Source organism: Emydura macquarii, unplaced genomic scaffold, assembly GCF_026122565.2.
Source record: "Emydura macquarii macquarii isolate MOO-44397 ecotype Brisbane River unplaced genomic scaffold, CSIRO-AGI_Emac_v2 contig_3374, whole genome shotgun sequence".
NCBI classification, from domain to species: domain Eukaryota; kingdom Metazoa; phylum Chordata; order Testudines; family Chelidae; genus Emydura; species Emydura macquarii.
Window position 1 is genome coordinate 804,114 of NW_027133511.1, and position 21,344 is coordinate 825,457.

The 21,344-nt window shown below is 48.6% G+C and overlaps 1 protein-coding gene across 2 annotated transcripts; it reads right to left on the reverse strand.

Annotated features, from left to right (window-relative positions):
* Nucleotides 1-452: 452 nt before the first annotated feature.
* Nucleotides 453-19,402, reverse strand: DECR2 (2,4-dienoyl-CoA reductase 2). Of its 2 annotated transcripts, none has more exons than XM_067534045.1 (10): nt 18,666-19,402; nt 18,145-18,255; nt 16,828-16,896; nt 15,122-15,173; nt 7,966-8,101; nt 6,594-6,718; nt 4,995-5,088; nt 3,726-3,830; nt 2,668-2,856; nt 453-928 (listed from the first exon to the last, which is right to left on the reverse strand). In XM_067534045.1, exons 1-10 carry the CDS (start codon nt 18,797-18,799, stop codon nt 861-863), a joined length of 1,083 nt encoding a protein of 360 aa, XP_067390146.1. In that variant the 5' UTR covers nt 18,800-19,402; the 3' UTR covers nt 453-860. The 2 variants fall into 2 exon arrangements, with proteins under 2 accessions (XP_067390146.1, XP_067390147.1); XM_067534046.1 differs by having other exon boundaries at nt 2,639-2,856.
* Between the last annotated feature and the right edge of the window lie 1,942 nt (nt 19,403-21,344).

Sequence of the window (21,344 nt, forward strand, 5' to 3'; positions counted from 1 at the left end):
ATCACATATCACAACACAATACTCACTCTGCCTAACGTCCACTCCTCTTGCCCGGCACCCCTGCCTGGTCTCTTCCACAAGAGTGCCGAAAATGTGCCTAACTAACTGAGACTGGGAGTTCCAGCACAGAGGGATAGATTCCAGGACTTAATGAGCAAAGGACCTATTTAAGAGTCAAGGAGAGTATTACACAGAGGGTGTGTTGACCTGACAAGTGCAGGATAGTGGTAACTCTTTACTATTGAATAGGTTCTACTCCCACTGAAGTCAACAGCAAAATTCCCATTGACTGAAATACGAGCAAGGTGGAACAAATATACTGTAAGCAACATGAACTAAGTCTTCATGATACCGTATCTCTCACCTGGAGAGGAGTCTGTGTCTGACGAACTGGGTTACAGCCCATGAAAGCTTATGCCTGCAGAAAATAAATTTGTTAGTCTTTAAAGTGCTACAGAACTCTTGCTGTTTTTAATGGAGACAGAGACGCAGAAGTGGCAGGGCTGCTCTCCGGTGTTACCAAGACAACTCAGCAGAGACATAAGGGGTTTGATAGAACTGGAATAAAAACAGCAAAGTGAAGGGGAGCAAGGTTCCAGCAACTCCCCCCTTCTCCACACAGACCCATCACTAGCACTATTGCCAGATCAGTTGCGTCAGCTTCAAAATATAAAATCAGGAGCAAACTTGGGCCCAGCTCCCCTGACTGCTACCCCATTCCACCGAGACACACATTGAATCTTCAGCTTTGCCATTTTCATTTTTGCCTCAGCAAGATCATCCCAATGGCTCATTGACAGAGGTCATGGCTATCACCTCTGACCCTGCATCACTGGAATGTCCAAAGCTGTAGTGTTTGCTCAGTGTCCTGTCTGTGTGTCCCTGGTCATCCGTCTTTTGTCTTTCTTCGCTTCCATGGCCCAATGATCTGTAAGACAAGTGAAAGTCAGGGAATGAAACCAATATGAAATCCATCATGGACTGGTCGAGGTCAAGGCAGAGCTCAAAAAAAAAAAGCATTGGGGAGTGAGAACCAGGGGGAAGAGAACCCCCTAGTTCAAATGATGTCATTAGCTTATTGAGAAGGTGTCATGGCAGCTCCATAGTTAAGGCTGCTTTAAGACTTGTGTTTAAAGTACGGCTTAAACCCCTTTGGGATGAGTAACAGAGTGCACGTTCTCCAGACTCGGAATACAGCGTGAATTTTCAGGCAAGCCTGTTAATTAGCGTGGGCTCTTGGAGACAGGGAAAACCCCTGCCTTCTACCTGTTGGTGTGTTGTTTGATTAGCTAACATTACAAATAGACATGGGACACTTCTGTGTGGGTCTCCGATTAGTCCTGTGTGGCCTCAGAGCTGATCTGGGTTGTTGAAAATCATGATGTAACTATACAGCAGCAGGATGTGGATGTGCAACCCACAGTCACTCCATGGGGCTCTGTCCCACTCTAATGGTAGCTGGGCCACATATAGTGGATGATGAGCCTACGTCAGCCTTGGCTAGCAGAGCTTGGCCTTTTAGCTCAGGCTGTACCACTCATGCTTTAAAATCTAGAGGCCCAAGGTTTGATTCCCACTGCCAACAACACATCCAGGGACATGGTATTTAGACACTTTACCAATGACCCCCACCCAACTCAATGGGCAAGCATGCACCAGTCCCTCCATGCAGACTAGTGCCATTGTCCTTCACACAACATTACATGGCGCTTCTCCGGAGTTCGGCTTGTGGCTCAGCCTTCTTTGAACACTGGGGGCAGATCCTCCACTGGTGGAACTGGCCACAGTTCCACTGGGCACCCTCTCCCACACATACACTTTTGACTTTTGCCCAGACTAAACCAGCTGGCCTGGAATTTCTCCCACGTGGCCCTGCCTTGTGGGTTTTGGGGAGGAAGGGAGACAGAGAAATGGGGGGAAGCATTTCTGAGACTGCAGATCTAATAACCACACGATTGCTCTCCCTAAGTATTCGCCTGACCTTCTTTCAAGAAGCCTAGCCTAGAACCTCCACACTTGATGCCTTCAATCTTCCTCAGCAGGGGCTAGTGGCTGGGACTATTTGGGCAGGGGAAATATCCCATATGAGGACACCTCTGGAGAGCGAGTTCTGTTCTCCATATACCTGGGAGCAGAACACACCCACAGCCTGTGGCCAGGGGCTACGAAGAATCTACATGAACCACAAGAGCACAAAGGTATTTCACACAGCTTTTTTTGGAGAGTCTATATGGGAAGGGCAGAGGCTCTTCTGTGATGTGACCCCACCCTCACCACATCTAGGGACAGCACCTGGAAAATGGTTACAACTATTAACAAGGTACACAGGGGGGAAGCATTGACAGAAAAATCCATCTGACCAGCAGGCAACACAGGTTCCATTCCAAGCACTGACTGGTGCAACACAGCCCTGACCCCTGCCTGGCAGGGAGTGTCCAGGGCTTCCATGCCAGCTGCTGTTGAATGCATGGTGACCCTGAGTGCCTGGGACCCAGAACACACTCACTGTGAATACATCATGTCTGGGACAACCCCCTTGTGCCAATGCCGCTGGTTTGCTTGCAGCACAGCAAGAGGTTTTCAGGCGTTAGGTCCATATAGCTTATCTAGTCCCACTGAGGGGGGAAATACACATCACCTAGAGCTTAGCAGAGTGTGATGCAATACCCAACAGTGCGGGGAAGTTGTTAGGAGAGGTCAGCCAGCTCCCTCCATCCACCACCAAGGTTGTGCCAGTCACATAGGATGCCAAGGGGCTCGCCAAGTACAGCACACTGTGGGCGATCTCCGTCTTATTCCCTGCCCTATGGAGGGGCACTGCATTGAGGTAGCTGTCTGCTTCTGCACGAGCGCCACCTATAGGGGAGAACAAAACAAGCTAAGACCTGTTTATCCATCAAGATGCTGTTCCCCTCCAACCCAGGGCAAAGGGCTGCAACTTACTGGCACTGTTCAGGTGGTACAAGGAGCCCAGATACTACAGTGATGGGAGTCACACTAGGAAATTAGATCAGATGCAAAAACGTACACAAGGATCCATCCATGGGCAAAGGGATGAGAATGAGCAAAGGAAGATCTCGGCTGAAGAGCAAGAAAGATTTTCCCATGTAACTCTCTTAGGCTGGGGAACAGCCTCCCAAGAGAGATGGTGGAAACCCCTTGTCCAGGACAGAACAGAACAGATCCCTGAAGAAAACAGAGGAGGAAACAATTCTGCAGCAGGTAGGAGGGTGGATTAAGTGACCTCACGGGTCTTTTCTGGCCCATGATTAAATAATCATGGAAACATTTCCAATATTTTCGTGAACAAGGCAGCAGGCTGGGGCAGCACAGGCAGTGCTAGATCAGCCCATGCAAGCGTGTGACATTGCAGGACACCACTGAATGCAAGAAACAAGCTTTTGTACAGCAGTAAGTGAGAATCTCAGTGGTTAAGCAGGGGGATCAATACTCACCACTGTGGCCAAAGGGTAAACTAACAAGGTGCTGCAAAGTCCACTCCCAACTTCACCACAAAAGGGGGCCTGCAAGCATCAGGGCATGCACTAGCATGACACTGGTCACAGTATGGCTGAGGCAGCATTGCTGTGCTGCTGGCTTCTGAGCCCCAGGGACTGATACATTATCTAAACTCCCCGCTGGCACAGATATAGTTGCACTAAGCAGAGAAAGCCAGAGCTCTTAGGAGAAGCCTCCACCTAGGGACTTCTCTGGGAGCCCCTTACCGAGCCGCCGGTATCCCTCGGTGCCTGTAATGGGGCCTGGTGCCAGGCTGTTGATCCGGATGTTGTCAGGCCCCCACTCTACTGCCAGGTGCTTGGTCATTGCATCTGGGAGGAAGGACGTTAAAACCAGAATGAAAAACTGAGAGCAACAACAGTTACACTGAAGGGATTTTAGATCGAACGGAGGGGGCTGCCAGTCGGAGTGAGAGGCACTGATGGGGCTAGGTGGGGGTGCAGGTCTGAAAAGCAAAGGGGTGATAGTGATCATGACTGACTAGCAGAGGGTCCTGTGGGTCAGGACTGAAAGGCTTAGGAAGAGCTGTGGACGGGGTGGTGTGTTCAGCACTGAACTAGCAGAGTGCTCGGGTCAGGACTGAGGACTACTGGCAGGGCTGGGAGGGCAGATCAGGGACAGGAGGGGCACTGAGTATCTGAATGAAGCAGAGGAGTCAGACTGCACAGTCTGCAGACACCCCCTCTACAGAGCGGTGCCTGCCTGCTGAAAGAGGGCCTTTTATTGTGCCATCTGCCAGCTATTCCCAGCATTCGCCCTGATGTGTGAATTTGTGCATGTGTCCTCGTATGGCATTAGCGAGCCACGGAGACTGATGGCATACTGTGGTCTGCTGGACTGAGCCTGGCACAGAGAACTCTGGCACCAGCTTAACATGTGACCCTGGCAAGTCACTTAGTGCCAAGTCCAAAGCCCACTGAAGCCCCTGGAAATGCTCCCACTGACTCCAGTGGACTTTAGTTTGGCCCTTCATGGTGAGTTTCACAGCAAAAGTGAAAAATCCGTTAGTGAAAAAGTGAAAAATCTGCTGAAGGCTCCATTGCAGGCTGGGTGATGGGTGCACAGCCAAGCCAGCTTTCACTAGCTTCCTTTCAGCTATTTTTCCTTTCTGCAAAATCATGGTTTGCTGGTGGTATCCCAGAATGCATCATCCTGTGTTATCACAATTTTTCTGCAACGTCACATCCTGGGAAGCGGCGAGTACAGAGATTGCACAGGGAGGGAAATAACTGGTAAGCCACCATAGCAATCCATGCTAATTACCCCCCTCAGCATTGTTGGTGAGAGCTCAGCAGAAATCTGGGCTTGACTCAGCTTGCGCCTTCAGCCTGTCTGTACTGGGGAAAGCAGGATCCCTGGGTTGTTATTCCAAGTCTCTCCATCAGACACTCTGAAAGAACCAGTAACTTGCCTGGGCTTTGGCAGCTTGGAAAGACATAGAAAGGAAACAAATGGGTTGGTTGTCTTTACTGTACCTACAGCTGCCTTGGCTGTCCCAGCATGAACCTGGAGAGCCTGACCTCTGTAGCTCAAGGTTGCTGTGATGTTAACAATAACCCCGCCATGGTCCTGAAGAAACAAGACATGGGGTTAGGAAACAGAGCAAAGATATTGTCTGTTGGGCAGCAGGGCCTCGGCCTGTATGTGGGATGGAATAGGGAGACTGACCAGAAAAAATACCCTAAAGGTGAAATTGGCCTGGTGAGGAAGGGATTGTCTGCCCAGCTCTTGGGTTCAGCCATCTCTGCCTGGCTCTCTGCTTGGGCTATGTCATAGGGTGGCTCTCCTTCCAGGCTGTGCTGGAACATTCATTCAGACTCACAATCTGCAGCCAGTTTCTAGAAAGGCATAAGCACCCAGAGAAGGCAGGAGCTGGCAGAAGATTAGAGGCCCCAAGGGGAAGTGAAGGAGCTAGAAGGATTTGGGATAGGAAAGAGAATCAGTTTTTCACCAGCTCTCATTGCCTTCCATCTACTTCTCCTAAATGAGGGTCACCCTCTCCCCAGCATTATGGATAACCCACATTTTGCAGACAGCTGCTTTCCAAAGTCACCAGAATCATATTTACTGTCACGGGGGAATGGCTGTATCTGGGGAAGATTCTGCTTCTGGCATCACTTCTGAGAGGAGGGAAGGAGGATGGAAAGTTCAAGAAAGACATGCAGAGACAGAGATGCGATGTAAGAGCAGGCTGCTAATGAGACAATATTAATCAGCATGATCGGCTGCGGTCTCAGCACACCAGCCACCAGCAGTCTAACTGTTGCCAAGTTTTCTGTAGGCAGCATGGCAAAGGAGAGTACTAGGCTTTGTGGGTGTTTAAGGGGAGCTCCTCCCAAGCAGAAGGGGCAGCCTGAGAAAGCACAAAGGGGCTTGTGGAAAAGTTTAACAAGTTGCCACCGTGGGTCTGCTGCGGGCTGGAGTCAGTCTTTCGATACTGAATGAGAGATGATAGGCGAGGCGGGCTAGGCTGCGCAGGACCTTGGAAGTGAAGGCAAGCTGCTTATGTTTGATACGCTAGAGAAGAGGGATCCAGGGGAGTGATGCAAAGGAAGGGGTGACGTGGTCAAAGCAATGGGATAGGAAAATGACTTTTGCAGATGTTTTCTGAATGGATACAAGTGTGTGTTCATCTTGTTTTGTCCAAAGGAAACAGGATAGGACTTCAGCAGACAATCTAAAGCTAACCCTTTCTCTCTCCCCATGTCCTTCCACCCACGCCCAGACAATTAATACTATCTGAAAACCTGTCAAACGGGGTTTTCCCCAATAAAAGACTCTATGCAGTTAAAGGGAATGGGAATAAGGAACAGTGGTACAATTAATACTTTACATTTCAAATGCTTTCGCTGTTTCCCCTTCTTTCTCCATGCTTCAATAAAAGGTTAAAGAGATTTGTCAATGGTAATTGGTACAAAGGGCGTCACCAGTGATAACATGCCCTTGAACCCCATACTGCTGTAACAGCAAGCAAGGATTTTATAACAGCTTATCCATTCTAAGACCCAACAACCTCCCTTTATCAACACGACAGACTCCCCTGCAGCACGTCACCTGATATAGGATGAACTTACCCGCATGTATTTCTCATAGAGCACTTTGGAGACATTGAAGGTGCCGAGGGTGTCAATATCGATCACTGTCTTATAGGCATTGAAGGACAAAGCTTTGGCTGGGCACAGGAAGTTACCAGCAGCATCTGGAGAAGGAGAGCGTCCAGGGGAACAGTCAGTGGAGGGCTGGGGAATGGATATACAGCCTGCTCCCTCCCTTCCTCTGCAGCAAGGACAGGGGTGTGTGTGTGCGTGTACACTCCTTCTAACTGTTCACTATACAGAGAATGCGCAATCCACCCCGAGGCTACCAACCCAGAGCCACACTGACACAGGCTGGCCAGTGCAACTTCCTAAAGGTTTCTGGCACGGACAGCTCCAGTTCCTCGGTTTAGGTGGGGCACTGTACTTGCCTTAGCTGCCCCCACTTTAGTTAGCTAGGGACATTTCTAAGAGTGCCCCTCAGGCCTCTGCCATGCTGTTCAGTAAAGTCGCCTCAGAGCTCCCTGCTTGGGCTGGGGCAGTGAAGCAGCCAGCTGTGCACAGAGCTTTCCTCTGCAATGGATACACTTTTACATATAGTAGCTGGGAATGGCCCAGAACTGGGGCAGAGAGAAGGGGGCCCCCATGGCACAGCCTTTGAGGAAGAATGCTACTGGGACAACTGAGTATCTAAGGTTTGGCTACAATCAAATTCCAGTTCAGCCACGCAGGGGCTGGCTTGAACTGCTGTTTAGGAGGGCGATACAGAATAGGACAGAGTCAAATAGAGATGACTGGGAATGCTGCTGGATTGGAATGAGGCTTGACTGCCCACTTCCTCGCTTCATTTTCTGGTAGACACTTGTTAGTCTGCTACCTCCATAGGATCTGTATTTCCAGACTCTCATGTCACTTGGCACTGCAGATTCCCACAAGGCTGTGAGAGCTCAGGAAGCTTCACCCAGAACACAGCAATGTTCCTTCTAGTCCAGCATCCTGTTTCCAGTGTCGGAGGTCAGACGATGGTATACATGCCAGCAATACACCCAGACATTAACAGAACACTGCCTCCATGGAGATACATTTCTTCCTGACCCTCCTAATCATAGAAGATTAGGGTTGGAAGGGACCTCAGGAGGTCATCTAGTCCATCTCCCTGCTCAAAGCAGGACCAACCCCAACTCAATCATCCCAGCCATGGCTTTGTCAAGTCAGGCCTTGAAAACCTCTAAGGATGGAGATTCCACCACCTCCCTAGGTAATCAATTCCAGTGCTTCAACACCTTCCTAGTGAAAAAGTTTTTCCTAATATCCAACCTAGACCTCCCTCACTGCAACTTGATGAGTTTGTTCCCTGCAGCACGCAGGTATGAAAAATCCTGTTACTTCCCCCACTCCGCAAACAACTCACTGTTAACGAGGATGTCAATTCGGCCAAACTCTTTCAGAGCCTCATCCATTGCTGCCATGATGGTTTGGGGCTGCCTGACGTCTAGAGAAAGAGGCAGGCATCGCTGACCAGTGGCAGCTTCCAGCTTCGTGGCAGCCTGGAAAAGGGCGAGAAAGATTTTGTCTTCCCTTCTGCTGTTAGGTACCAGAGGGGAGACTCATACTCTGGCATCAGTAAAAAGACATATGAGGCAGAAGGACTCTCCATCCTTTGTCATGAGCTGTGTCTGTGTCTGCTATATGATTGTTCTGTAAAACAACTGCCATGTCCTACCCCAGAGGTGACTGTATTTTGGTGATGGGTGAAGTGATTCTTGTATGTAGCTATAACTTGTAAGTTACTCTGTCAAGTGCTGGGATATTTATATCAAGGCTCTGTTTGAAAGATCACAGCAAGAATGTGGGTTCAACTTCAGGCAGGTATTACCAGAAAGATATTGACACATTAGAGGGAACCAAGAGAGAAGTAACAAAAATGAATAAAGAGGCTGCAGGCACTGGCTTACATTAGAGGGCTGAGAAAGCTAAAATTTAAGCTTGACTAAGTGATGGCTAATGAGGATGTGATATTAAAAAATATTTTCACTAAACATCATTATCATAAGGGGTAGCAGGACCACACAGGAGCATCGAAAGGGGAAATAGGCCAATAACCTGCATATTGAATGAAAGAGGTCTTTTTATACTGCAGCATATCTCAGACTGCCAAGGATCTCACAGATCTAAAGAGGTTCATCTCATTATTGCCAGAGTTACAACAGAAGGCCCCAATCCTGTCACTGGGTCTGCACAGGTGCAATAACATTCCATGCAAGCATGAAGAGTCACTATGAGGATCCAATTGCAGGACTGGGGCCTAACTCAAGAGAATTCTTCCATTGACCTAGCACTGCCCACACCTGGGCTTAGGTCAGCCTGGCTCCATTGCTCAGAGGTGTGGATTGTTCACATCCCTTAGAGACACAGCTCTGCCGATGTAAGCTCCCCATGTAGAGCAGTCCTATTCCATTGCAAGGCTTTGCTCTGGTAAATACAAAGGTCTGACTGCAGCAGCCCAAAAGTAATTAAGCTTGAGATGGAACCTGAATGGTCAGCTGTGATATACCAGGGTGTTATCAAGACCAGTGAGGGGCTCTGTCAACACTGCCCTGCAACCATGGGTGCCTTCAATACCTTGCTGCAGTGACTCTGATCACAAACAACCTTTCAGCCTGCCAGCCACACTTGGGTTAATCTCTGGCTGTACTTATCTCTGTCAGGGGACCCCAACACACTCTCAGTCCTGGATTTTTCCTCAGAAAAGTGTGTTTTGTACTTTCCAGCCCCCTCCTGGACAATTCAAATGTATTAAGTCCGTTATTCCTTTAAGGGAATAATATACACTAGCTTGTTACCTTAGAGTCACCCAGATACTTTGATTAGATTAAACAATAAAACAAGTTTATTAACTACAAAGGGATAGATTTTAAGTGAGTACAAGCAATGAGGCATGAAAGTCAGCAATGGTTACAAGAAAATAAAGACAAAAATGCTTTCCAGTGCCTAGCTTAACAGCGGTATTAGATTCAAAGCAAAGGTTCCTCATCACATGCTTCCAACAGCAGAAATGCTGACTCTCGCAAATCAATCGCAAAAGATGCGATTTTTAAGTAAAACTAAACCCGACTCATGAACTCATGATAGAACTCTCAAGAGTCAGGCTTAATTTTACTTAGAAATCGCTATCAGCCTGCCCCAGGTGGCTGGGGCTCCCACCATCAGATAAGCTTTTCTGTCCTTTCCCACCTCACCCCACTGCTCTGGCTCATCCCTTCATCCTCCACTTCTTCCCACTTCCCTGGGGAACACATTGTTTTGGGGAGCCACTTCAATACACTTCCTCTGCCATCACTGTACACTGCCTCCCCTGGCAGCTGCTTATGGCTTAGCTTCCACCAGCACCTCCTTCTCCTTCCCCCAGGGCTTTCCTTCCTGCTCTGGGCACTGCTGCTGTTTCTGACCAGGAGCAAGGCAGAGTTAAGAGTCCATCATCATCCCCTGCAACCCCAATCCTGAGTGAGGGCTTCCCGCAGGAGAGCAGCAGGACAGAGGCAATGGTAGGGCCACTAAAGATATGGGGCATTCCCAGACGACTGGAGGGAAGTAAAGTTTTGTGCAGCTCCATGGATGATGTTCCTCATCAGTGAGCAAGTCTTTAATGTTCCTTATGTGATTGTCCCCACGACAAACAGTGGCGGGGGACCATTTAGAGTGGCTTTTTCACACAAGTGCAAAATGTTCTGCAAACTTTGGCAGCTATGGGAACAGGTGACTGCCATGGCCTGGAATGGCAAGAGATAAGGAGTGGTACCTGCAGGCCCTGCTCCATAACTGCATAAAGATAAGAGCTCCTGCAGCATGAGCCAAAATCATCTTCCTTCCCATAAATATGCAAGAGTAGTCAGTATGGTGCTAGTGACTGGGAGTAGGCAGGGGGAAATCAAGAATCAAAAGGTGGACTAAAAAAAATCATAATTTAATCTTTTATTAAAAAAAAACGAGAGTCCTGTAGCATCTTAAAGACTAACAAATTTCTGTGAGCATAAGCTTTCGTGGGCTGCAACCCACTTCGTCAGATGCATCATGCGTGAAAGCTTATGCCCGCATAAATTTGTTACGTCTTTAAGGTGCTACAGGACTCTCATTGTTTTTGCTGTATACAGACTAATATGGCTAACCCTCTGAATCTTTTATGAGAATCTCAAGATTTTTAGGCCAATCTCATGATGTTTTTTAGTCTGACTCATGATTTCTGGACTGTGGGGATTGGCAATAGACTGTCGACTAAACTTTAAGACCAGGATCCCTCCCCAGGAGTCCATCTGGGAAACACGTCAGTCCTGATTTCAGTTTATGTTAATAAACTTTACATATTACTGATCAGCAAGTTGAGTTTTCAAATGATACCTCCCAAGGCCTGCCTTGTACAAAGATTATTACAATAGTATATAGAGTATGAATACAGGAGTGCATCCCGTTACACCACCCTCACGACTGGACTCGATCATCCCAGACACAGCTACTGCACCAGTGGGAGCAGGGGAAGAACGGGAAAGAGCAAACACAAACCAGTGCATCGGGGGCAAATGATCTACAGGGCAAAGCCAGGGACAGCAACAAACCAAGAAAGCAGCAAGGCTGGGAGACCCTAAGGAGCTGTGTGCTGGCCCACAGGAGGCAGAGCCTGTGACCACACCCCTCCAGAGCTGCAGTCAATGAGGAGAAGGAAGGCAGGGCCTTTGGATGCTGGGCAGCCCCACTCTAGCAGCAGGGAGCCACCCTCCCCAGTCCCACTACCCTAAGTCAGGTATGTGCCAGAGCAGAGCCATCTGGATGTGACATGACATGACATACTCCTGCCCAGCACCAATTTCCACTTTGCCTGGTGGGAGCCCCCATCTGATTGGGTCCCACTGCTTCAGGGAAGAAGCAGCCAACCCGGGCCGCTGCAAGAGACCGGCAGCACTTCACCCAGGAGCCAGATGGAGCACTAAAAGCTAGCAAGCTGCTTAGCTCAGGGCAGCTTTGCTCCCTTGTGAGCAGCAGAACTGGGCTCCTCTGTCCCCCAGCAGCCAGCTGGGAACCCTGCTGCAGCCCCCACAGCCTGGGAGAGGTGGATGAGAAAGCCCAGGAGGAAGAGAGATGAGACACAGGCAGAACTAATTCCTGGGCATGGGCAGGTGGGAAAGACAGGTGTTCCCTACAATTAAGGATTCTCTGGCTTTCTGCTTTTCACCATAACCAATAAGGTTCTGACCAGAGTAGGTGGGTGAAGGGCCCAGCTTCCCCTCTGATCTCCCCCCCCATGTGTTTCTCTCCCCTCCCATTTCTCTCTGTCTCTCTTCCTCCCTCTCCTCTGCCCCCAGGTGGTGTAGCAGGACAGGATTAGGAGACTGCCCAGAGCCAGAGCCAATCAATCTTCACTCTCATCCACTCCCAGGGGAATCAGGCCGGACCCAAAAGTGAACGAGGAAATTCCTAAAGCACAGCTTGGGGTCCCCCGTTATGACTCATGTCCAGGATGCTCAGGCCAGGTTCTGCGTCCCCAGCCTCTTCATGCTCTGGCCTCATGGGTGGGGGACAGATCCCATAGGGCGCACACACCACAAGGGTGCTTCCCTCGCAGCCACAGCCACGGGAAAGCCAGCAAGGTGCTGGCGGACCACAGGCAGCCAGGCTGCCCTTGACCTACATGCTGCCTCTCCTTGAAGGGCCGCAGCTTCAGCAGAGCCCCACGTGCTGCTGCTACAGGGGAAACCAAGGTGGTGTTTCCTGGCCCTACCCCACGGGAGAGTCCCAGGGACCCGGAGCCAGTGAGTGTGGGACAGGTGGGGGAATGAGGAGGAGGGCAGAGCCTGTGCACTCATCAGCTGCAGCGGCATCTTGGTGCCCTCTCCACCCCACACCAATGAGCAGGACAAGAATAGCTAGCACCTCCTGGACTGGGGAGGCGGGGCCTGTGACCCCCACCCTCAGCTCAGTCACTTTCAGGACTTTCTTCTTTTAGTTTTTGGCCTTTCCACCCTCCCATGGCAACTTCAAACAATTAAGTGTTAATCAGAATGGGTTGATGCATGCCCATGACTTGCCATGTTGCCAACTCTTTAAATTTTTAGCACAAGTCTCACAATATTTGGTGTTCCTCTCCAAGCCGCAGCTGCTGGAATCAGGTGGTTTTATGAGACTGAGCTTTCATTAAATAAATAAATACAAGGAAGTTTCTAGCCCTCACAATTGAAGAGAAAAGTTTGAGAATGTGAGCTAGTGCCCCCTAAAGGCTCAAACCCCAAAAGGCAATTAATAAATGCCTGGGCCCGAGGAAGGGTTGCGACGCCCCTACTGGGCAGAACTAGGCCCTGCAGGCCAAACTACCTGGAAGCAGAGGGGCGGAGCCAGGGCCAGGGAGGGAAATATAAAAGGCAGGCCCAGCAGCTCAGTTAGGTGGAAGTTGCTGCGGGAGGCAAACATGTCTTCCCAGAGGCTGCAATCTAGGCACAGGCCCTGCGGCTGTTCGGTGCAACCGCCCTGCCAACCAAAGCCTACCCGGATTGCCAGGCCCGAGTGAGTGGAGAGGGCCGCCGGGCCCGAGTGAGTGGGAGAAACCCCCTGACCTGGAGAAGCTGCCTGATGTGGAGGACCCACTGGAGTGGACTGAACTTCATGGCCTGGAGGAACCCCTTGGACCCTGTGACCTGGAGGAGCTACCCTCCACGGACGACCCTAAGGAGTTTCCGGACCTGTCGATGGTGAGGGAGTCGCAGGACGCCTGGTCGCCATCTCTGGCAGCAACCCAAAGGGACTGGGTGGGAGAAAGTAGCCCAGGGACAGTTGACTAGAAAGCGGCTGAGTGCATGGCCAGACCAGTCAGTGTGTTGCGGCTGGATCCCCCTCAGTGGCAAAACGCTTTGCCACTGCTAGGGCCCTGGGCTGGAACGCAGTGGAGTTGGGTGGTCCTGCGTCTCCCTCTCCCCTTCCCTAACTACCCCGGGAGGGCTTGGCGTCTTCTGCCAGAGGACAGCCAGCTTTGCCAGCCCCACCTGACTGTAAGGCCGGGGGGCTATAGACCACTGTTCCTGCCTCACCTGCTTGAGGGCCAGGGACTATTGACTACTTTGCCAGTCCTGCCTAGCTTGAGGGCTGGGGTCTGTAAACTGTGGATCTTTGCCTGCCCCGCCCTGCCTGAGGGCCGGAGGCACCAGACTACACACCATCCCTGCCCTGTTTGAGGGCCAGGGGCCATAGATCATTTTTACCCACCAGCCCCGCTTGAGAGCCGGGGGCTAAAGACTCCTTTGCGTGCCCCACCTTGCCTGAGGGCTGGGGGCAATAAACTGCTTGCCCACCCCGCTGGTTGAAAGGCTGGGGGTCATGGACTCCTTACTAGCCCTGCCCTATGTGAGGTCCATAGACTGCCAAGGAAGCCCACCCCACCTGGGGCTATACACTCAAGCAGGGAGCTTATTCCCCTAGACAAAGGTGCTGTGGCCTTCCTTGGAGCCTGGGCCTGAGGAAGGGTCACGACGCCCCCACCTGGACCGTGCCACCAGCCTACACCAGTTTTTATCTGGATATTTATTTGGTTTCAATTAATTCTACCCAGGATGAAAGGGATGCCTTAGTGCATGATCTGCTGTTACTTTATTAATCTGCATGGAAATCAGCAACTCACAATTGGAGGCTTTGATCTAATTGAAATAAAAGAAACAGGGCTTGACTGAGCAAGGTCATTCAGTTTAGGGCATCATCTTCACGCCTACCCAGGCAGAGGATGAGCTAGCTGAAAGTCTAACATGGCTTTTTCCTTCTCTAATTTCTACAATTTCATTTTTTTAAAACTCCCTTTTAATCATGCACAAAACAACATGTAATGACAGACAAAAAAAACCTGTGAGGTCCCAGATTGGCTCCAGAGGATGGACTAAGCAGGATTTGTCCCTACACTGGATTGGGACCTAGGATATCTGTGTCCCTTTTCCAGCTCTGCCACTGGTTTAACTGGATAATTTTGGGTAAGTCACTTCCTTAGTATGCCTCAGTTTCTTTTAAATGGGGATAATTATACTGACATGCCTTTGTAAAGCACTTTGAGCTCTATGAATGAAAATCACTAGATAAGAGCTAGGTGTGTTGTTGTTATAACTGATTTTTCCAATACTCCATCCAGTCCTGCTGTAAATAACTCACATGCTGTAACATCCACCTCTACCCTTGGAAGACTAATACAGAATGTCAGAGATCTCACCAAGAGGAGTTCTTAGCTCAGCCTTATCCTAACACTCCTTGTCATACCCTCTCAGCTCTTACTAAACAGCTCACTAGTTATCTTTCTTACACTGAGGTGGCTGGAACTGTCCATGGTCCTCAAGATGAGCATGGCGCGGAGGAGAGGGTGGAATTTGTTAGGTGTTTAACACCACTATGCCCTAAATGTGTCATCAATAGGATCTAAGGGGCTGTCAATGTGGGTTCATCTTGGAATCTTTTATTACTGCTCCTATCTTATTCTGGTTTCTTTGAACATATGCCAGAATGGTCTTGAATCTCCCAGCTTCTGCCCCATCAGACTCCCATCTACTCACCTCAGCTACTCTCTGCAAGTTTCTGCTGGCAATGATCGTCTGGCAGCCATGCCTGCAAAGAAAACCCAATGGGGACTCTGAATGCATCATATGGATCACACACAGCTCATCTAACAGTCTCAAAATCTTTACAGAGATTAATGGTCACATCCACAGTGGTTTAGCAAACCTGAAGCGGAGCTCCACCACAGGAATGCCTAGGAATTTCTCACAACAGTGCTTTCAGGGGAAGGACATAGGTTGAACTTGCTTCTGTTTTCTGTAGTGCTTGAGCACAGGGGGTTTTATCCATGGCTGCCTTTCCCTCTCCACAATGGGCATTTGCTAAGGTAAGTTGGTGCCCTCTTTCTTTCTGAAAGAGCTACTCTAGCTCAGACAGAAGTTATAGGCATGATGCAGGAATCACCAGATGAGGTTCTCTGGCCTGTTATGGAGGTCAGACTAGATCAGTGGTTCTCAACCTTTCCAGATGACCATACCCTTTCAGGAGTCTGATTTGTCTTGCGTACCCCAGGTTTCACCTCACTTAAAAATTACTTGCTTACAAAATCAGACCTAAAAATACAAAAGCGGCACAGCACACTACTGAAAAATTGCTCATTTTTAGCATAATTATAAAATAAATCAATTGGAATAAAATATTGTACTTACATTTCAACATACAGTTTATAGAGCAGTATAAAGTCATTGTCTGTATGACTGACTTTGCTAGTGCTTTTTATGTAGCCTGTTGTAGAACTCAACAAATATCTAGGTGAGTTGATGTACCCCCTGGAAGACTTCTGTGTACCTCCAGGGGTACACGTACTCCTGGTTGAGAACCACTGGACTAGATGATCAGAATGCTTCCTTCTGGCCCTAAAATCTACGATTTAGTAACAATGCATAGGGGGATTCATCATCCCAAGAAAATTACAACAAAAAAATGTTAGCAAAGAGAGCCCAGGAGGGTTCAGCAGAGGAACAAATTCAGAGTGTTCAATCCATAGCATGCTCAGGTTAAATTCAATCCAAATTAGAAGGCTATTACAAGGGTTACCAAAAATAAAAATATAATTACATAGTTATTGTGGAGAGTAACTACTCCAGAAGGCACAGAGAAGAATGGCCAGTAATGGACATTTATTAAAATTTAATTTAGCACCAACAACACATTCAGTACACAAAAGTAAAGAGATTTAAACCAGTTGGATGGTTAACATGACAAGGGAAGTCTCTCTCTGCATTTGGTACAATATAATGAGCAGGATCTGAAAGACAGGAATGGAACACAAGCATTCCTGTAATCATCCTCTCTGGACTGGCTACATGTCAAAATATACAAAGGATACAGCATAGAGGTCACAGCGTGATTTTACTTTATATTTTTAAGATAATATTTACCATGAAAATAAATAAGCACTAACTGTTTGAATCTGAAAAACTGTGCTGGAAATCACAGTAAACTGGGCTCTCTCAATAGATTTTAGCATGTACAATGCTAGCTGGGACCCAGCAGCAAAATGAAAAGTCATGAAAATAAAAGTTAGCTAGGTGTTTCCAAAGGGCAAGTTCAGGAACCAGACAAAAGCTAAACTGGAGGAAATTCTTGTTTTCTCTGGGATGGTTAAACAGCAAATGAAGGAAGCTGGAGAATAGGAAAGAGAAGAGCAAGCAGATAGGGTGGACTTGGAACAAAATTGTCATGGAAGATCACATATTCATACCTCATGAAAAGCTCCGCTACACGGAATCCAATCCCAGAGCCGCCTCCAGTGATTAATGCAACTTTGTCCCTGTTGGCAGAGGAAATAAAGTCATTCAAAGCCAAACACTTATGCATGGAATTTACCTGGACGTTTCTCTGCCTCAGTGCTGGAGGGCAGCAATTATGATCAAAGTCAAAGACATAGCAGTGACAGGAAGTGCATGCACATCAAGCTCATGGATACAACAGGTAGCCCACCCCCTGGAGCTGCTGGAATGGAGGCTGCTTTAGGAAGCAGGTCAGATACTAGCACTCACCATGTTAAATTATAGCATGCTCAGGATACTTAATCCCAGGCTCCTGAATGTCAAGGTCAGTTCAGAGATTCCTAGGTTGAATTTACTGAGGCAGTGATGTCCATCTGCTACAGCAATCTGTCTGCAGAAACCCTTCCATAGAAGGAGCAAGTCTCAAGAACCATCACTGATGGCATTGACAATACTTTTAAATCCACCAGTGGGGTGGTTAATCCAAATCCCAGAGACTGAATAACATTAACAATCTGAATCTATACATGCTAAAAGAATAGTAAATAAATCTCATACTTCAAAGTATGAGCTGACCACCACATGGGGCAGAGGGACCATCCCTTCCCACATAACCAGCACCGCACAATAGACTAGATATTTTTAGTTATGTGAGTAGAGGGGTCAAATGTCTCTGAAGCTTAAATTTAGATAATTATAACTGGGCAACAGAAACCCATAGTGCATAAACCGCCCTATGATGGAAGTGTCGTCTGGTGGATAGAGCACTGGAGTGGGATTCAGGAGAGCTGGATTATATCCTGGCTTTGCCAGTAGCCAGCTGAGTCACTTTGGGTGAGTCACCTCACTCCCCTGTGTCTCAGTTTCCCCATCTGTAAAATGGGGATAATTATATTGACCTCCTTTGTAAAGAGCTTGGCAATCTACTGATGAAAAGCACTATTTATTATCACATGTAAGAGATCATGTGCACTCGTGCTGTACAAATAAATAAGAACCTGTTGGCCATTGCCAGAAACACAGCACTAGATTTGATGGACCAGTGGCCAAATCTGGTATAACAAATCCCACATTCCTAAATAGTGAGACAATTCCTCTGAGGGGCCCATAAAAAAAGCCATTAACTCATCCCAGAAAACACCCTCCCCCACTTTTCAGACTGGGTGACCAGTGATGATGAAAGGAATAATGTACACTCTGGACAGGACAGGATCAAAAAGCAGATAAACAGGAGACAGCACAGGTCATCTGCCTGAGTGACCAGCTACGTTGCCCCCCTGTGCACTTACTTGAGAATATCTGGGCTGTAGAGGTAGGAATAGTCCTGCAGACAGTCATCTGTGTCTACGTCAGGCGGTGGCTGGCAAGCAGAGCCGGGCTGGGACATGGCTTCCTCTGCACTGCAAGGGAAGGAGACAGCCTCAGTCACAAGCCAGGCTCTGTAGCACTGAGGCGAGCGCACGGGGGCCTGTTCTGCCACGCAACTCCTAGAAGGACCCACGCCCCGCCCAGGGTCGGCTCACTCCCAGCCTCACCCAGCCCCCTGGGTCAGCGCTCGCCAGCCTGCCCCATGCGATGTGAGGGGTGCTGGAGTGAGCACGCTGCAAGCCCCCTAACAGGGCGGCCCGGCTGCCAAAGGCTCCTCCGTGCCTGCGCATAGTGCAGCCTCGAGTCGGGGGCTGGGGAGCCGCACGGCGCACCCCCACCCACGGCACAGAAGGGGCTCCTTTGGGCGAGGCCCCCAGCAAGGTGCTCCCCGCCATGCAGCACCAGAGGGCCTGCTCGCGTCGCGCCCCCCTACAGCTCCTACCAAACTGAGCCGCACGCCGAGACCGAAAGTTCAGGAGCTGCGGAGCGCTCTCTCTCCTCGAGCGCACCACGCCTGCGCACCGACTGGGGCGGGGCACGCCGGGATTTGTAGTCGTTCCAGGTTTTCTGGCACATGCGCAGTGCTTGAGCGGATGAGGGTGGCTGTGATGCTGTGGGGCTGAGGCTTCCACCCCTGCTCTGAGGTGGCCAGAGCTCTCCCCCCTAAGAGCTGTGCCGAGAGGGAGCAGGGCACAGTCCCTCAGCTACACATGCCCCATACTGCTGTAGTCTTGATGCCCTTCCCCATCAAAGGGGATTTTACCCTCCGCAGAAACTCTCCGATGGCAGCCTGACAAATAATGAGAGTCTATGCAGGGCTAGGCTTTGGGGGCAGTAGGAGGGCACTGGATGACCCATCTAGAGGTGGGTCGTGTGACTCCTCTATGAACTCATCTTGATGCCCTCTCCCCATCGGAAGGGCTTTCACCCCCAGCAGAAAATCTCTGAGGTTAGACTGACACATAATGAGAGTCTATAGGGGGACTATTCTCCAGTGAGTAGTAGGGGGGCACTGGATGACCCATGTGGAACAGGGACGTGTGACCCCTCTATGAACTCGTCTCTATGCCCTCTTCCCATTGGAAGGGATTTTACCTCCACAGAAAGTTTCCGAGAGCAGACTGACATATAATGAGACTCTAGAGGGGCTAGGCTTCAGATGGTAGTAGAGGGGCACATGATGACCCATCCAGAAGTGGGTCATGTGACCCCTCTATGAACTTATCTTGATGCCCTCTCCTGATTGCAAGGGGTTTCACACGCCGCAGAATATCTGCAATGACAGACTATAACATAATGAGGGACTAGGGGGACTAGGCTTCAGGGAGTAGCTGGGGGGGCACTGGATCACCCATCTGTAAGTGGATTGTGTGAACCCCTCTATGAACTCATCTCAATGCCCTCTCCCCGTCAGAAGGGATTTTTACCTGCCACAAAAACTCTCTGAGGGCAGACTGACACATAATGAGAATCTATGGGGGGCTAGGCTTCAGGGAGTAGTAGGGGGGCACATGATGAGCCCTCTGGAAGTGTGTCATGTGACCCCTCTATAAACTCCTCTTGATGCCCTCTCCTCATCAGAAAGGTTAATTAAGTCTTTTACGGCAATAGTCTATTAAGTATATTATTCATAAAATAAAGTCTATTAAATATGTAAATTAATTCTATTCAGCTTATGTTAAGTCTATTAATTAAGTCTATTAAGATGATTTTAAGTAGATTAATTCTACTAAGTCTATTACTAAAGTATTAATTAATTGTATTAAGCAGCTATTATGTAGAGTAAGTCTATTAATTCTTAGGTTTATTTATGTCTGTTCAGCACATTAATTAGATTACGTTTATTATTAATTCTATTTTCTATTAATTGTCTATTAATTAATTGTATTAAGCTGATATTAAGTAGATTGTATATTGTCCATAATTAATGCTATTAAGTCTATTAATTAATTATATTAAGCCAATACTAAATAGATTAAGTCTATTAAGTCTGTTAATTCTTTTAAATTTTTTGTTAATTCTATAAGGCTAGTAATGAAGTCAATTAATAAAGTCTATTAAGCCGATATTATTCTGATTCTTTAACCGGTACCAGGACTATGTTTTTTGTTAATATATAAATTCTTCCGCTGACGTTTGGGTCATCTTTTCTATTGAAAAAGTGTATCTGTTGCACCGATTTTAAGATCACAATTTTACCAAGAAAGTCAATTTTTTCAGCGATTTTCGTGGTATGGTTTCGATCGAAAAAGTCGATATTAATATTACATTTCTAATCTAAGAACTCTATAATTTCAGCAATTATGTTGCTCCCTTTTCTACTAATAATGTCAAATGTTCACTATTTATTATGGTAAAGTTTTCTTTCACTGATATTGATATTGATTTTGATATTGATATTGATATTGATATTTCTTTCACTGATATTGATTCTTCATGTTAAGTTATTGATGTTGATATTGATATTGATATTGATATTGACACATGATATTGATATTGATATTGATATTTCTTTCACTGATATTGATTCTTCATGTTAAGTTGGTGGACGACTTGAGTAGGGGCTCCAGGGCTCCGGGGACTCTACTGCTGCCACAGCTCCTGCCCTCCTGCCCGGGGGGGATGCACCCTCGGCTGGTAAGAAGGGCCAGGGGGGAAAAAAGAAGAGCAAGGGCCCTGCCCGGAAGACAACGCCTCCCATGGCAGGGCCCCCTCCCTTTCTACCCTCTCCTGCTGTCCCTTCCACTAGCTTTGGGGGGCAACGCCACTCCCAGGACATACGCCCAGGTGGCTGCAGATCCCCCACTCACCGCCTCATCACCTGCCCTGACCACCACCTCTGGCACTATCACTGGGGGCCAGAGCCCCTTTCCCACCTTCACCAGGAAGCACGGGGTCCGTTGCCTCCTGGTGCCTGCCTCATCCCACGTGGAGACCTCACGGTTCACGGCCGTGATGGTGGCCTCAAAGATGTATGGGAAAGTGGTCTTCTTCCTGGCATCTGAGGACGCTGCTCAGGAAGCAGTGGAGATGGGTCTGGCGGTGGGGGGCATCCACATCCCTGTGGACCCCCGGAGGACCTGGGCGTTTGGGTGGTTCTCACCTCTGTCCCGCCTTTCCT

Excerpts from the sequence above, each read along its gene's own strand:
- DECR2 (XM_067534045.1), bottom strand. The coding sequence starts at position 18,799 with ATGTGCCAGAAAACCTGGAACGACTACAAATCCCGGCGTGCCCCGCCC. Across the intron at positions 15,174-16,827 it reads GTAGCGGAGCTTTTCATGAG|GCATGGCTGCCAGACGATCA; the intron begins GTATGAATATGT and ends TTTTCTTTGCAG. Across the intron at positions 8,102-15,121 it reads ACTTGCAGAGAGTAGCTGAG|GCTGCCACGAAGCTGGAAGC; the intron begins GTGAGTAGATGG and ends GCCCTTTTCCAG.